General features: G+C 41.3%; 1 protein-coding gene across 9 annotated transcripts in view; it reads left to right on the top strand.

Annotated features, from left to right (window-relative positions):
* The window catches only part of dmd (dystrophin), a 1,595,363-nt gene that overhangs the window by 679,816 nt on the left and 898,158 nt on the right, over positions 1 to 17,389 (top strand). For 8 of the 9 annotated variants that reach the window (XM_078408877.1, XM_078408878.1, XM_078408876.1 and 5 more), the window contains 3 exons: positions 2,107 to 2,232; positions 12,195 to 12,308; positions 16,089 to 16,226. In XM_078408877.1, the coding sequence (XP_078265003.1) occupies positions 2,107 to 2,232; positions 12,195 to 12,308; positions 16,089 to 16,226 (378 nt within the window). The remainder of the gene's footprint in view (positions 1 to 2,106; positions 2,233 to 12,194; positions 12,309 to 16,088; positions 16,227 to 17,389) is intronic. The other variant, XM_078408870.1, reaches the window with a different exon arrangement.

Raw genomic sequence — 17,389 nt, 5'->3', positions numbered from 1 at the left:
GACTAGCCTCCTATGTTGTGAGGAAGTGCCATAGAAAATGCAACATGATTTTAACTGCTGAGCTTATATTTACAGTCATAGATTGTTATCCAGTTATCATCCAGTGATGTTGGTTCTCAGTAAGGCATATCAGGGTGTCAGAGGTTTCTGCCAGTGAAATATGACAAGGATGCACACAGTAGCTTCACAAGGTTTAGAACACACTCGTTATAAAGTGATCCTACCGAGATGCTCATGCATTTTCCAGGCTGGTATAGTTGTCCAGTTTAGCACAGGTGACATTAGATTCAAACAGTGCAAATATCTCCAGGGAAGACCAGTTGGATTGACCTGCTTTTTTGTGCTGTTCCTGCCGTATGGTTCAAGATTACAAGCAGGGCAGTCTTGGTCAATGGGAGGGAGAGACAGCTGGACCAAGCTTCCAGGTTTCCCCAGTGGGTTAACAAGTGCTGTCTTATGAACAAGGGAGGTGTCTATTTGTTTTAAATATCCCCAAATTAACCCTTTAACCAGTTTGAGCCATGTTAATCAATCTTGTTGGGATGGTCTGAAGTCAAAAGATGAGCCAAAATGGGTAATGATGACAGATTTTGTGTCTTAAGCAGATGGCATTTTACAACAATCTGGCTTGTTTCATGGTCACTATATCCTGCTATTTTTATTGTGGGTTGTTTTAATTAATTGAATTTATGTTCCCAGCTACTGTTGTGGGATTTTAATTTGTTATTTCAGGGATAGGAGAACTTGTCCTCTAACATTTCTACTGCTTTGCCCTGCCCCTCATGATCCTTCTGCAGTTGTACAGGGCCCTAGTCCTTCTACAGTTGTACAGGGCCCTGGAGTACTGGGTGCAGTTTTGGTCTCCAAATTTGAGGAAGGATATTTTTGCTATTGAGGGTGTGCAGCGTAGGTTCACTAGGTTAATTTCCGGAATGGCGGGACTGTCGTATGTTGAAAGACTGGAGCGACTAGGCTTGTATACGCTGGAATTTAGAAGGATGAGAGGGGATCTTATTGAAACGTATAAGAATATTGAGGGATTGGACACATTAGAGGCAGGAAACATGTTCCCAATGTTGGGGGAGTCTAGAACCAGGGACCACAGTTTAAGAGTAAGGGGTAGGCCATTTAGAACGGAGATGAGGAAAAACTTTTTCAGTCAGAGAGTTGTGAATCTGTGGAATTCTCTGCCTCAGAAGGCAGTGGAGGCCAATTCTCTGGATGTTTTCAAGAGAGAGCTAGATAGAGCTCTTACGGATAGTGGAGTCAGCGGGTATGGGGAGAAGGCAGGAACGGGGTACTGATTGAGAATGATCAGCCATGATCACATTGAATGGAGGTGATGGCTCGAAGGGCCAAATGGCCTCCTCCTGCACCTATTGTCAATTGTATCTTTGCTTTTTTTGCCTGAAACATTTGTATTTTATTGTTTAGTTTAGTTTAGAGATACAGCGCGGAAACAGGCCCTTTGGCCCACCGTGTCCGCAACGACCAGCAATTCCCGCACATTAACACTAACCTACACACATGAGGGACAGTTTTACATTTATATCAATCAATTAACATACAAACCTGTACGTTTTTGGAATGTGGGACTAAACCAAAGATCTCAGAGAAACCCCACGCAGGTCACAGGGAGAAGGACAAACTCCGTACAGACAGCACCCGTAGTCAGGATCGAGTACGGGTCACTGGCGTTGTAAAGCAGTAGCTCTACCACTGCGCCAACGTGCTGCCACCCTGTCTGAACTTAGTTTTGGATTTAGTCAAATAATTTGCAACTATCGTCCGTAGATAGCTGTTTTTAAATATATTATCATGTAATTAAAGCTCTAGATTGCCTTATCAGCTAAAATTGAACACAAAATTCCGTTACACAGGTACCTAAGTTTATTTTATTGTGACCGTCAAAGCATTTTAACATCGATTTTGTTTAATCTGCTAAAACATACACATGGTAATTAGGCAAATCTATTTTGTACTTTAATGAGAGAACCAAATGCAGAGGGTTTTGTGAGGAATAAAATCAATGAATGTATTCTGGTCTTTAGATGTGGGTTCCTGATTCTTCCTAGATTAATTTGTAGTTCTATTTCCTTTTCCCAGCAGGCTAGCCTTCCGCAGCCAATCCTGGAGAGTCTAACTGGCAGCCCAGTAACATTTGGAATGGATCTTGAGGAGCTGAAAAACCAGAAGAGTTTTCTCGCAGTGCAAGAAAAAGTGCAGCAGCAGGTATGATGGATTAGCAGCTGGTGGAAATAATAATATAATAATAAACATTTATTTTATATAGCGCTTTTCCAAGTGCTCAAAGACGCTTTACAAAACAGTCATGACATAAAAACAAACAGACGAACTGTCCCGACGGAGAAGCGGCGAACAAATAGCGCCAGCGTCCTCTCACGTCAGGGTCCGGCAGTAGACAATAAAGAACACAAGACACACAATTACAATTTTAACACAAACAGCCATCACAGTGATTGCTCCAGGCACACCCTCACTGTGATGAAAGGCAAAGAAAAGTCTTATCTCCTCCTCATTCTTCTCCCGTGGTGCCACGAGGCGATCGAGGCTCTCGACTTTTGAAGCCCCCACCGGGTGATGGAAAGTCCCAGGGCCGAGCTGAGCAGGCCGATGAAGGTCCTGAGCCCCCACCGGGCGATGGAAAGTGCCGCGGCCAGGCCACGCAGGGCGATGAGGGGCCTGCGAGCGGGTCGATCAAACCTCGCTCTTCGGGGCGGTCGAAGCTGCTACAGCTGGAGCTCCCGAAAGCCGGTCGCCAGCCAGGGACCTGCGAACTCCCAATGTTGCAGTCTGCAGGGCCCACGGCCGAAGCCTCCAAGATGGTAAGTCCAGGCCCTGCGACCGGAGTCTTCAAGGTTGATCCCAGCTGGAGGCCGCCGACTCCACGGTGTTAGGCCGTAGCGCGAACGGAGATACGACACGATAAAGGTCGCATCTCCGTTGAGGAGGAGATTGGAAAAAAAGATTCCCCCCCCCCACCCCCCCACCACCACCACCACCACCACCACCCCCCACATAAACAGAGTTAAAAATAGATCAAAACGTACATTTAAACGATGACAATAGACAAAACAAAAAAAAGACAGAGAGACTGCCGGTGAGCCGCTGCTGCAGAACACAGCCACGCCCCCTTTACTACATGGTTACAGCAAAGTACAACATCTGTTGAGTGGAAGGAACGATGGCTGTGCTGCTCACTGGATCTGCAGTACACTAGGCTTTGGATTGATGGATGTCATTAGCTCTTAAGTGCAGAGGTTTGAAGAACATCTGTTATTTTGTTGGATGGTTGTGAGCAGCTCTGTGCTTTCTGACACATTAACTTAACATTCTGATCCCAACACTCCAGGTAACCACTGCGACAGTGAACAAAATGGGGTTTTTCGGCTTTGGTGGAATTCTGTTTGAACGATTTGAAAAGTAATTGGGTCAATCATGATAAAGCAGTGGTAAAATGTTTTTGAATTAGGTTAATTTTTAACATGGGCCTGAAGTACATTTTGAGCAAAATACAAAGTACTGGAACACCTCAGCGAGCCAGGCAGCATATGTGAAACCTAAACCTATCCATTCCTTCCACAGATGCTCCTGACCCACTAGGTTAGACCAGCACTTTGTGTTTAGCTCAGGATTCCAGCTGCTGCAGTTTATCTTATCTTGGTTTAGTTTACTCTAAAGATACAGCGTGGAAACTGGCCCTTCGGCCCACCGAGTCTGTGCCAACCAGCGACCCCCGTAACAATAGCACACACTATACACTCGGGACAATTTCCAATTTTACTGAAGCCAATTAACCGACAAACCTGCATGTTTTTGGAGTGTGGGAGGACACCCGGGGAAAACCCGTGCGGTCATGGGGAGAAGTTCCGTGCAGACAGCACCCGGTCAGGATCGAACCTGGGTCTCTGGAGCTGTGAGGCAGCAAATCTCCCTCTGCACCACCTCTCTGAACTTTATTTTATTGGTTCTTCTCTGAGGCACTCTGTTAGCTTCGTATTAGAGAATCATACTCCTGGAGGATTTGACCTGAATGATAATGGCATAGTATCCTTTGAGGGCACATTGGCTGGATCTCAGCTTAGACTGAATAGAGAGATTTGTACGTGCATTTGATAAAACCGCATTGTCAGCTGTCAGTGATTTGCATTGCATATTAATAGAATTGAGGAAAACGAGGCAAAATCATGGCAAACGTGTCAGACTTGGTTGAGTACTGTGAACAGTTCTCATCGCCATCATATTAAAAGGAAAAACTACAGCAAATGTCAATTGGGAATTAATATCAGGACTGTTGATAAATACCTGTCAGGAGAAATTGAACAGCTGACATTCTCTCCCCTTGAGGAGAAAATATATTGCTGTAACCTGATCACTGGTAAAAAGTGATGTAGTACATGTGGAGAACTTCCCACCTGTGAGGGAGGCAGGACCTACAGCTCAGAAGTATAATTTACCTGCTAATAGTTCCTTAAGAAAGAGCCAGAAAGTGAATTTGCAAAATTAAAGGGTAGTTGAGATGATATAAGGGAGAAAGAAATGGAGTAATCTGTTGATGAAATGAGGCAAACATAAACATAGTATAACACGGCTTTGTGGCATGTATTTGTTGGAACATATAACCTGTTTGTGCACTGTCGATATGATGTGTCATGAGTTATGATGATATTATCGCTCCTTTATTGGATAATGTATGTAAAGGAATAGATTGAGTGCATTCCATTAAAATAATATATCATAATCTACAATATCATGTAAATAGCTTGGATGAGCTTTTTTCAGATTGCAGTGGAGAAACTAATGGAGAAGATTTGCACAGTTATTTAAGCAAAATTGTTCAACGTGTCCTTTGACCTCGTGCTTATGATTTTACTGCCAAATCAACTGAGGGGATGATCCCTTGAGGGTGCTGAAGTAAAATGGTCTCATTATAGCTCGTTCACTGACGGACTTTCACAATGAGACCTCGCATTTAGTGGAGTGCCAAACTTCATTATTTATTTAGATATGAAGATCTTAAAGTTCCTTTTACTTGCAAATCAGAATGCACTGTTTACTCTGGATATCTTTGTCCTGTGTTTGTGTATTCATAGCATTTTCTGCATGACTTGTCTAAGTGGTGTACTCTCATCTCTTATTCTGCACTGTCTTGCTTGCTTCCTTTGGTGAAGCTTAAGCTTCTGGAAGGACAACAAACACCGAGTCAGGGAGTGAAGGAAGCCCACCGACCGACCACGTTATCAATCACACATTCAACTTCAACCTTTGGTTCCTCTCTGCATCCCTCTCTTCCTGGGCCATCTCAGACAAGAAGTCACCAGGTTATAACTATGACTGTTCACAGGGATAGACCTAAGATTTTGAAATATGACATATTACAAATGGTAGTGATGGGTCCATTCATTGGGTTAATGTTACAATTGGTCACCTGGATACCTTCTGGTCTGCTATTTTGAAAAACCTTGACTCAGTTCTGAATGATTGACAAATGGTTATGCTGGGAACCATTCAGAATCAGTTGTCATTGTCTCTTTGCTGGAGATTCGTGAGATACGGCCTCTCCTTTTATTGGTTTACTTAGGCTTAAAGTGGGGAATACATCTTTGTTGCGGTCCTTTGAAAGATTCATCATTATGTTGAAAAGTTATCTGTCCAATTTCATCTGACAATTTTTCATTTTGGTTGGAAAACAAAATTGTTCTGTCATTTAGCCACTTTTTGTCCTCTAAGGTATTATATTGAAAATGGCCCATGGCTCATCTAAGCTCTTCCCCTTTTCATAACAGCAGTGATCCCTCTTGGATAGAGAAGTATCAGCTCACTGTTACACAGTGATTTATTTGAAAATACTGTGGCATTTTGGAATGAACGATGCAGTTTATAATAGATGGAAGAGACTTGTTTTTTTAATGAATATTTAAAGTCAGAAGTGCAGTTTGTTTGCCACCCATGGGAACTGCTGTCACTTCTCAATTTGTGGATTAGTGGTGTAAATGTGGTCAGTCAGGTCAAAACATTTTAACCTCTGAACCACAGTCATTCACTGCTCCACTCAGTCGCAATCCATAAGAATATTATTATCTTGTGATTATGAGAATCCATATCTCTGTGCCAAAATATTTATTTTTATAATTCAACTGTAGTTGAGCTTTACAAGTAGAATCACGCAGAAATTTGAAAGGACGTACTGTACCAAGGTAATGCAATGTTCATTTGATTTTTATAAAATAAGTAACAGCACATTTCTGGCTTAATTGAAGAGGGGTTATTCAAATTTACAACTTTATATTCCCAGTTGTATCCACGACCAGTATTCTGTGTACAATGAAAGATCCTCCGTCAGAAGTTTGAACAATTCATTCATGATGATTTTTTCCCTTTTGATAATTGTCCTTCCCCTTATATAATTGATAAGTGATTTTACTGCTTATATATATTTGTTCATGCCATGAAAGTAATGAGGACAAATCAAAAATTTGCCAAAAATCATGAATTCAAATCTTAACTCGTGTTTCCAGTAATGCAAATTGAACAAGACAGTGGAAGTTGGTCACAGTCGGCCCACCTTCCTAGTTATTTACTTAGTGCTATCCCTGATGAGATGTGTGTGTTTGTGCCAAATATCTTGCCTCTGGCTTTGTCGTGTGATCATGATATGCCTTTGTTGCATTTTGTCTTCAGTCAGTCATGGCCAATTTATTAACCAGTGATATTTAGTCGGTGGCCTGAATTTAACCTTTGAATTGTCACTAATACAGTGCTGTGTATCATTGCATTGGGTGTGGGGGTGTGTGGATGTGTACGTTGCATTGCCACTTTCTCTGCTGCTGATCTGCTGTGAAAAAACTGTTGAATAAAATATAATATTCACAGAAGGTTTTGTGAAAAACCACTGGGTGGTTTTTCACTGAAGAAAATACTGTCATGATATTTCTGCACACAGTCTCTGACTTTAGTGCTGGATAAAACTCAGGCCCAAAGCCATATCCAAGGTTCGTGGTATGGGATCTCTCTATTGTCCACGAGTGCAGCCAAGTTCAGCTTTTGTCTGAGTTAGTTAGAATCACACAGAGTATCAAGTGTTTTCTAATTTTAATGTGTTCTGTATCTGGGTGGGCAACTGGGCAGCAAGAATTTGGGATGTACATTAACAAGTGAACTGTTTCAGAATGAAGATGGGAAGTGAAAAATGGGCAAGTTTATCAGGCTAGGTGAAATAGAGAGGTGTGTAGGATGGAACTGCAGATGCTTGTTTACACCAAAGATAGACACAAAATGCTGGAGTAACTCAGCGGGACAGGCAACATCTCTGGATAGAAGGAATGGGAATGTTTCAGGTCGAGGCCCTTCTTCAGACTGAGAGTGAGATAAGGAAGGGTAAGGTGTAAAGACGAGACATCGAAAGAGATGTTGTTCAAGGAAAATGTAGAATGGACCATTGTTAGCTAGGAGAAGGTGACAACAAAGCAAACAGAGATCAAATGTAATCGGGGACAGTCAGACTGGTCGGAGAACTGGGAAGGGGGAGGGATGGGGCGAGAGGGAAACCAATGTAAAGCAAGTAACCCTTACAAGTAACACTTGTCTCCATCTCCCCTGACTATTAGTCTGAAGAAGGGTTTCAACCCGAAACATCACCCATTCCTTCTCTCCAGAGATGCTGCCTGTCCTGCTGAGTTACTCCAGCATTTTGTGTCTGTCTGAAAGAGCGAGGGTGATGGGGAAGATGGCCAACTCCCTCGTAGATTGGAATATTGAGAGCGGGAGAGTGGAGGAAGGATCTGCCATGAAATAAGTTGAACCTCAACTGGGAATCGGTGGTATGGTTGACAGAGGAAGAAATTGGATTGTGAAAGATCTTTAGCACTTAAAATTAGAAACAGGACGATCTACTCCTCAAGTTGGCTTCAGCGTTTAATAAGATTGTGGGGGGTCTGCTCTTGCTTTCAACAGCCTGCATGCCCCTTGATTGGCTTGGAGTTCAAGGTTATGTGCACCACGTAATTACATTTTAAGGGAGAAGCAGAAATTGAAGGGACTTAGTTGAAGGGAAAGTTTCTACTGTTATATCCCAGGCCATCAGGAGAACCCTACATACTAACACAGGAAAGTACTCAATGTACGCAGGAGTCTCTGCCAGAGTCTGTGTTTATGTATGAGTGTCTTGTACCATCCACAAGGCTCTGACCTTGTGCAAAGCACCAAACACCTAACACATGTGCGGGACATTTTTAAGCACGCCCACAGTTGGTGTTTGGCTACCAGCGTTCGCCTTGTGAGCCACGCTCAAGCCCTTAACTATCTGATTCCAACCTTATGCTCATAATTCTGAACCCCAATCCTCCTTTCCAACTCCTCTCCCTGCAAACCTACCTGATCCCCTCTGCTCTATGGAATAACACCAAGAGTAATGGTCATGCAATGTCTATCCAGTAGCGGAAAGCACCTTGGGCTTCGCACTACACAATTTCTTGAGAGGACCCTTGAAGAAGGCATTGGCTCGCCGTGTCCCAGGAGTTTAATGTGCTTGAAGAGGTGCCATGTAGCTTCTTTAGAACACTCCCCTTATCCCTTCCTGAATACTCATTTATACCATTTATACCCATGGGAACAATCAGATATTTGCGTTCTTAAGATCAGGGTTATTAGGTGAAAGATAGACCATGCTATCCAGTATCCAGCCCATCCCTGGCAAGGTATATATACATTGCCTTCTTGGACTGCTGATAATCTGGAGTCAAATCATGTATGTTCATCACTGACCTCAAACAATGTTGACTGTGTTCATTTCTGTTTGTGATATGGAGAACCTTTGTGATATAGATATACCTTTGAGGTATTGAGTCCTTGAATATATGGAAAGGGATATCTGATGTACAATATCCATGATAGCCAACTTGCCTGAGGCAACCAAGAACATAATGTTATGTTCATAACGTAAGAATATTAAAGATTCCCATTGACAGCAAATTCAGGAAAAATAGTCAAATTTTTAAGTTAATATTTAAAACCATTGTACTGAGTATAACATAAATATTCAGAATTATGTGTCTGATTAAGAAGCATTAATGTCTTGAAGGAAATTACAATCTACATGCATTAGACTTTGACAGTGAGAAAGCTTCTAAGCTCTAATTATAACTCAGCATCCCAGTATAAAAACTTACTCCATGCAATTAAATACATGTCCCGAGTATTTCATAGCCCCAATAGTTCATAAATATCAATCATCCGTTGTGGCACTTGGTGTAAGGGTTGCAAAACTGCCTTTTGAACACTGATCTCATGAACTCTTTTAGCAGAAAGCCCGATGGGAAAATGTGGTGCTTGCTTTTATACCAGGCAGTCCATGTTCAATGTCTTGGAAGGAACTACAGATGCTGGTTTAAACTGAAGACAGACGCAAAAAGCTGGAGTAACTCAGCGGGACAGGCAGCATCTCTGGAGAGAAGGAATTGGTGATGTTTTGAGTCGAGACCCTTCTTCAGATTGAAAGTCATGGAAAAGGGAAACGAGAGATGGAGATAATGATGTAGAGAGATAAAGAGCAATGAATGAAAGATATGCAAAAATCAACGATGATAAAGGAAACAGGCTATTGTTAGCTGTTTGTTGGGTGAAAACGAGAAGCTGGTGTGACTTGGATGGGGGAGGAATAGAGAGAGGAGGAATGCCAGGGCTACTTGAAGTGAGAGAAATCAACATCATATCACTAGGTTGTAAGCTGCCCAAGCAAAATATGAGATGCTGTTCCTCCAATTTGCGTTTAGCCTCACTCTGACAATGGAGGACACCTAGGACAGAAAGGTCTGTGGAGGAATGGGAAGGAGAACTAAAGTGTTTAGCAACTGGGAGATCAGGTTCAATGTTGGCAAGCATGGTGGCCTTGAAACTTGGTTCACCTCTTTTCAGGCATTTTATAATTAAAGAAAGGTTTAATGGCTATTAGGGGCACCCTCCACACAATGTTGCCTCCAGTTAAATTATCATTAAACAGGCTATAAACACTCTGCATTCCTTCGTCTGAGTCTCTTTGTTGTATTTGTCTGTAATTGGTCGTGCATTGCAAGGTTGAATATCTCTTTGCTGCCAAATTTGATAGACCCATCTATTTATTTGCAACACTCCCTTAGGAGCAGACAGCTCCTGTTATTGAAGTCATTACTTACACCCAGTGCTGTCCTCATGAAATATGAATGTTGGCCCTGTGACTTTGTGGGTTTCTCGTGGTTCTTCCACATCACATAATGTGCAGGTTGGCTGCTATTAATTATCACTGGCATAGGTGGGTGGCAGGAGAACTAAAGTGGGTAAATGGGTGTGTGTGGGTAGAGGTTACATGGACATTAACGGGGCAGTGAGACTAATGGGATTGCACTGACAGCCAGCGGGCCAAATGCTCTCCTCCGAATGCTCTGAGAAAATATGAAAGAATATAAAATATGACAAAAGGAAACATAAGAAATCAGCCAAGGTGAATGTGGAGTAAGGTACAAGAGTCTCAACCGGTGAGATTAGAGCAAATTAATATCATTGAGACAAAGAAAACAGACTCTACTGCAACTGCATCTTTTTAAAAGAGCAGCATATCTTCAGAAACATTATCACATGGATAATAAGTGCAAGGAAATTGTGTGTGCAAAGTCTGCATCAGCTAATTGCGAGAGGGAAAAGGGGGGGGGGGGGAGAACAATGGAGGACCTGGTGTGGGATGACCGCCGTGAGGGAGGGGGAAGAATAATGGACAATGGGGACCTGGCATGGGGGAGGAGGGTGGGGGGAAGAACAAAGGGGGAGCCGCTGTGCTTTGTAACTTATTGAGCGCCGTAGGTGGCCACTATTTGCCTACCTTGGGTATGCAAGCAAAGAATGTCACTGTGACTAGTCACATGTGACAATAAAGTATTGCATTCCATTCCAACAGTGGTCTCAAAGTTTTATTCACAGGATAATTACCTAATCACCTGCACTGGTTGGATCCATTATTGCTATTTGCAGCTTTACTCATGTTAACTGTATTAGAATGCTGGCATGTTTGCATTTAGAATTGATCACCCCCGTACATGAGAATCAGCTGTAAGTTCAGGAACGACATTTTGATTTGTGTACACTTTGAATGTCAGTCCCCAAAACACAATCACACCAGGCACTATCCTTAACATTTGTAAAGATGCAATCCATTAGAGGAGTGAAGATCACCAAATGAGCAGTGATATCATTCTGTACTTCCAAGAGTCAAACCTTCTGCTACTGGAAAATAGTCCTATCGGCCCGCTCATAAAGCAATCTGCTGGCTGAACGCAGCCTGTCCCAACATTTCGGGTCAGGACCTTTCTTCAGACTGGTGGAGAAAGGTGCGAGGAAATGGTGGGGCAAGAAATGGCAAGGGATAGGTGGTTTCAATACTCCAGCAGGTTGCTTTTCAGCTAAAGATTCCAGAAGCTGCAGACTCTTGTGTCTCAATTTCATTTGCCTGGCTTGTTCTGAGTTTTCTGCCATTTGTGGAATCAGTTATTTTTATAACTGAAGGCAGTGCAGAAAGAGGGCATGTTTGTCTTGGATGTTGTTAGCCCTCGTTACTCATCCAAGTAAGAGCTACCCAATTGGTGTGATTTGTAACAAAACTGGATGCTGGAACTTTGAAATGACAGGTGAATTTCGTGAGTGAATGGACAAATTTAGACACAAATCTTGGATAAAAACAGGAATGGTGGTGAGATTCAGCAGGTTGGATGGCATCTGTGGAGAAAGAGAAAGGTGTAGTTGAATAATAGCCCAATGGTGGCCAGTAAAATAAGCCCAAACGTGTATCATGGTCGGTTTGGACGAGGGGTGGAAAGGGGCTGTTTCTATCCTCTAATTTCAATGATCCTGTGAGAAAATTAGTTAATGGTTCAGGTTGATGATCTTTTTAAAAAGCTGTTACTCTCTCCACAGATGCTGTCTGACCTGTTGTGTGCCTTCAATATTTCTATGTTTAAGTTTTCCAGCATCTGCAGTTTTTTTCAATATACAAAACGTGAGTGAGGAAGGAATGAATGCTTTGGATAGTTTCAGCATTATGTGATTGAAGCTTTCTATACATGTATCTGTAATTTTAACTTTGAAAGGGACTAACTGGAGCCTGATAATATACAGACAGGAATTAATAATTATCTTCTCTTGTTCCCCAGATGTCAAAGGAGTTGGAACAGTTTGATGCAAATATCCAACAAATGCTGGATACACTGGAAGAGGAAATACAACAAGGAGAAAACCTGAAAGAAGGGGACTTTGAGAAAGATATGGTTAGTCAAGTAGAATGAAGAGCTTCAGTACAGCACGGGAACAGTTCCTTTGGCACACAGTGTCCATGTTGAACATGATGCCAAGCGAAACTAACCTCCTCTGCCAATATTTCAACAGGTGTTATGCAAAAGACCAAAGATGAATAAAATCAAGGGGTTTTCGTCCTGAGAATGAGTAACAAAGGCTGGCAGCCCAATGACATTCTGTGACTAGTTATTAGTGGCGTATTCCTGGCCAATTATGAGGAATTTTAGGGCTACAAAATTATGATTGCACCAGCCATTTCTCCCAATTGACTCCTTGCATTTACTGTTCAATGATTTAGAAGCTTGGGATTGCGGATTCAAAGAAGCTGCAAGCCGTATAATTGCACTAAAATATGGAAGTGTTCGTACGAAGCTTTAAATATTTCTGTGTGCCTTAACACAAAAATATACGCAATGAAATCCTGACTTGGTAAAATATTCATGCTGATATCACAAATATTACTAATCTCCATTTGTCAACATCACTCGACTGATACTCCATATAATTTCACAGCAACGCTGAATCGCTATTTTAAAATCGCATCATGAAAATTTCAACATTTTGCTTTATTATTTGATAGAACATAGAACAACAAATTCCTGAGGTTTACATAGTTTATCTGAACAGCTGTAATCTTTTTCTTAAAGCATCTTAAATGTCCAAATTTGTCAGATTCACCGTCTCATTACCATAAGTGCATTGCACAGCAGGATGTCCAAAATATTTCAAGTCTTTGAACTTACCTGATTGTCATTTTGATATGGGAGAGGGAGGCATTTGTGAAGTTCTGTATTTTTGTTTTTCTCAAATGAAAAACTGCCTCTAGGAAGATCCTATCAGCAACAAAACAAAAACTGTGACCAAACCACTTCAGTGTGAAAGGATGATATTTGTTTAATGTATGACTTAACCGTTCTCGATTAAATGACATTGTGTTCTGTGACACTTGCTCAGGAGAACAAAATATGAAACTTTAACCATCGGGGAAATTGCGACTTAGAATGTCGCCAAATGGAAGTTTGTGTGTAAAATCATTTTGTGTAAAATCATTTTTGTGTAAAATCATTTTTCAATGTCATTGCTGTAAACTTTACAACAGTAATTTATATTTCATCAATCGGCATAAGCCATCAATATGTGTTTGCAATGTATGAACACTAATTTTTTAGGAACAAGGTAACCTTAATAGTTTCAACAAGCCAGTCCCGAATGATAAGTTACAATAGCAATGTAGGAGCACTTGAGAGGAGTTTCAGGAATCAATTGTATTTACTAATTATCCAAACAGTTTTTGTTCTTGAAGAAAATATACTTCCAGGAAAAATGTTGCCTGGTGTAATTGAAATAAGTCATCTGCAATTCACAAATTTCAACTCAACATATTCAACTCCTTTAAATCCACATTTTCATGATTTTTGCAATTTATGTTGTTTTCAGTTTTATTTAATTAACAATTACTTGACAATCATATTCAGAGAGAAAGCTCACATCATGGAGTTATCAAAAGTAGTTTATAAAATGTTAAATGTAAATTAAAATTGCATTACCAAACTAAACACAAACTAAAATGTTTACATTTTACTTCGAGCTAAATGTTCAGATTGGACAAATCTCAACTCAGCTCAACATATCTCCAGAATCTTCACCTGACGTAAAATGTTTCCAGATAAATGGGTAGAAAACAGTTAATTTTACAGATGCCGGAATTATACCAGAGGGTTTAAGTTATAAGGACATACTGGACAGACCAGGTTTGGAGTACAGAAGATTGAGTTGATAGGATTGATTTAAAATAGAACAATATTATTATGAAGAAGCAAAGATCTCCTGCATATGGAAGCTGAGCCAATGGGAAATTACTTTAAAACTCGAGTCAGATCATTTTGTGTAACTCCAGGGGAAAAAAAATCCAAATGAACGTAACAAGAAGTGTGGATCGGCTTTCCTTCCCCCCATCCCCAACAAAGAAAAAACATCTATGAAGGCGAGATCAATCCAACATTTTAAACAGGCATATTAAGTGACATGGAACTACAGTTGTTAAAAGGTATAATGATGCCGATTAGCAGAGATATAATTGAGTGGTGGAACAGCCACAATTGTCTAAACGCCTTAATATTGATGTCTGTGCCAATGAAGAAGCCAAAGGAAAAAGAAGCACTTAATTAGAGTTGGAAAAACACTCAAGGACAAAAGAAATGGGACATTAGAGAGTGTCGAAAAAATCCATGGACGATTAAGGCATTATGATCAGCACGCATTGACAAATGGAGTGGAACTTGTTATAAAAGTACAGCGCACAAATCATGTGCAAGTAGAAAGTTAAGCAATTATTAAGCAAACTCCAGCAATATTTGATAAGCTGTGCAAAAGGAAAAGGTCAAACTGTGGCAAATAACTATTTTGTGACATCTAAGCGGAAGCTGTTCAACTGCACCTTTTGCAGAATATAATAAGGACCAAGACCTTTGGGGTAATTGTAAACTTGCATAAAGATGACAAATATTCCATTAGCAGTGCAGTTTAGTTCAATTACCGCGCTTATTGAACCGGCACAGAACAAAGCGCTGTTTAATTTAACCCTGCAATTTTTGCATTTCCCTGAGAAAGTAATATATTCAGTAATTGTTCTCACATGTAGTTTAAAAATTGAAAACTCTGCTGCAGAACCAAATATGTCTTCATCAGCAGATTGAAATTGAACTTTTTATTTATGAAGCAACGGTGGAATATCTTTGCTGATAATGTAAGTGAACGAAAGGTTGCATTTACAAGATACCATCCATTCTGTTGAGATTGTCACTGATAAGTTTCCCTGAAGGGCTCAGCTTTCTTTTTTTCTGACGGAGATGAGTTTTAAGTCTGGTTAAGTCACAGTGGGATCCCATTCAAGTGATGCGATGTTTAAACACATTTCATCCTTCCTTTGCCCTTTTGTAAATGTTGCAAATCAGTACCCCATTCCTGCCTCCCCCCCTAAATTAGTACCCCATTCCTGCCTCCCCCCCCATATCCCTTGATTCCATTAGCACTACGAGCTATACCTAACTCTCTCTTGAAAACATCCAGTGAAATGGCCTCCACTGCCTTCCGTGGCAGAGAAATTAAATTCCTTTAAATAATGCTTTGCAATGTATCGTCTTTCAGACTAAAACCCATGTGCTACGAGTTCCTTCCACCCATTTACAACTTTCAATTTCACAAACTTGCTTGGGACTCACTGGCTGCCAGGAGAGGAAACTATCCACCATCAGTCTATGCTCCATCCCATATGTGCAACAGGAAGACCTTGGTTCCAACTCTCTGGCACACAATTTCTCCTTTTAACATTTTAACATCAGTTTCTATATTGATACATTTATCACAATGGATGTCTGAGCAACAATCGTGATGACTATGAATAGCACACATTTGGGAAATAATTAATCAGAAATGTGTATGATGTCCACAGTATTGACGGTAAATGTCCCAGTCATTCCCTTCACTGACCATTTACTTGCGCAAATCTTATTTGTTTCGAACACAATATCATTTTTATGTCGTAGGTCAGTACCGATTGAGACCGTCGTTAGTGGGATAATTGTAGGCTGCAGTGGTCCTTTGGCACTCTGCTCAAGAGCATACTGTAAAGTACTTCACAGTAATGTGGAAGCTAACAATACCACTGAGAGTTAGCAGTGCAAAGGATCTATGTGGTGTTCTTTCTGCAATGTGACCTATCTGCTCTGAACAATTCTTTATTTATACTGCAGAGTGAAGACGACGAGAAGAGGATGAATGAACTGGCGAGAAGGGCAGGCACTTTGCAACAGGGTGTCACAGATGACAGAAAGCGGGAAGAAATTAGAAAGAAACAGCAGACGCTGCAGGCTAAATTTAACGTTCTCAAGGTATGATCATTCAACATTACCTAGAACAACACCATCTGCAGACTCACTTGGAATTGAAGGAAAGACCTAGAGATTTTATTTTCACATATTGGTGTGCTTAAATTCTGCATCATTCTGATGACTCTTTAGGAATGCTCATTCCAGAATTACAGATGTTTTTGGGTGAGGTAAATATCTGCAGGTGATCTTTACAGATGAGTTATTTACTGTTAGCTGAAGATAATCAAGTCGGATATTGTGTGCTTTATCAAAATTACAATTTGGCCCAAAGGTCCTGAAAATGAAATTGAACATCAAGTTTGAAGTCTCAGTTCATGAATCAGTTTTTATCGTTTGCAATCAAAGTGCCAAGCTCATTATACTCTGGTCCCAGTAGTACTCTATTGGTATTGCTTGGCTGACAAAGCATAATTCGTATTGTCACAGTAAAGGCTTGCATTGACAATAATGGAGGGAAAGGTAATGGCAAAATCAGAAATGTACTTGAGTATTTGAAAGTTTTGCAGTTGTTCACTAGCATATGTAGCTTCAAGGGGTTTCTGAGGGCTGAAGCCCATGGGCAGTGAAACAATATATGAATGAGTGAAAGATACTTTATTATCACAAGTGACCGGTCACAGTGACATTCTTTGTTTTGCATCGTCTACCTACGGACGCCATCATCTACCTACGGACGCCATCATCTACCTACGGACGCCATCATCTACCTACGGACGCCATCATCTACCTACGGACGCCATCATCTACCTACGGACGCCATCATCTACCTACGGACGCCATCATCTACCTACGGAACAGAGCTCTCTCACACCTGGAAAGGCTGGATAGCACTGTGAGAATCATGTTCTTTGATTTCTCCAGTGCATTCACTACCATCCAGTCGGGGCTTCTGGGGGGCAAGCTGGAGCGCACAGGAGTGGATCACCACCTCACATCCTGGATTCTGGACTACCTCACCAACCGACCACAGTATGTGAGGACAAAGGACCTGGTCTCAGACAGGGTGGTCTGCAGCACTGGGGTTCCGCAGGGAACAGTGCTAGCTCCATTCTTGTTCACCCTGTACACTGCGGACTTCAGCCACAGCTCTGCAGACTCCTATCTACAGAAGTTCTCTGTCGACTCTGCCATCGTCGGCCTCCTCACGGGCGACGAGGACAGGG

This window comes from Rhinoraja longicauda, chromosome 12 (genome assembly GCF_053455715.1).
Source record: "Rhinoraja longicauda isolate Sanriku21f chromosome 12, sRhiLon1.1, whole genome shotgun sequence".
NCBI classification, from domain to species: Eukaryota; Metazoa; Chordata; class Chondrichthyes; order Rajiformes; family Arhynchobatidae; genus Rhinoraja; species Rhinoraja longicauda.
The sequence above is the reverse complement of the archived record's forward strand: the minus strand, read 5'-3'. Positions and strand labels throughout refer to the sequence as shown.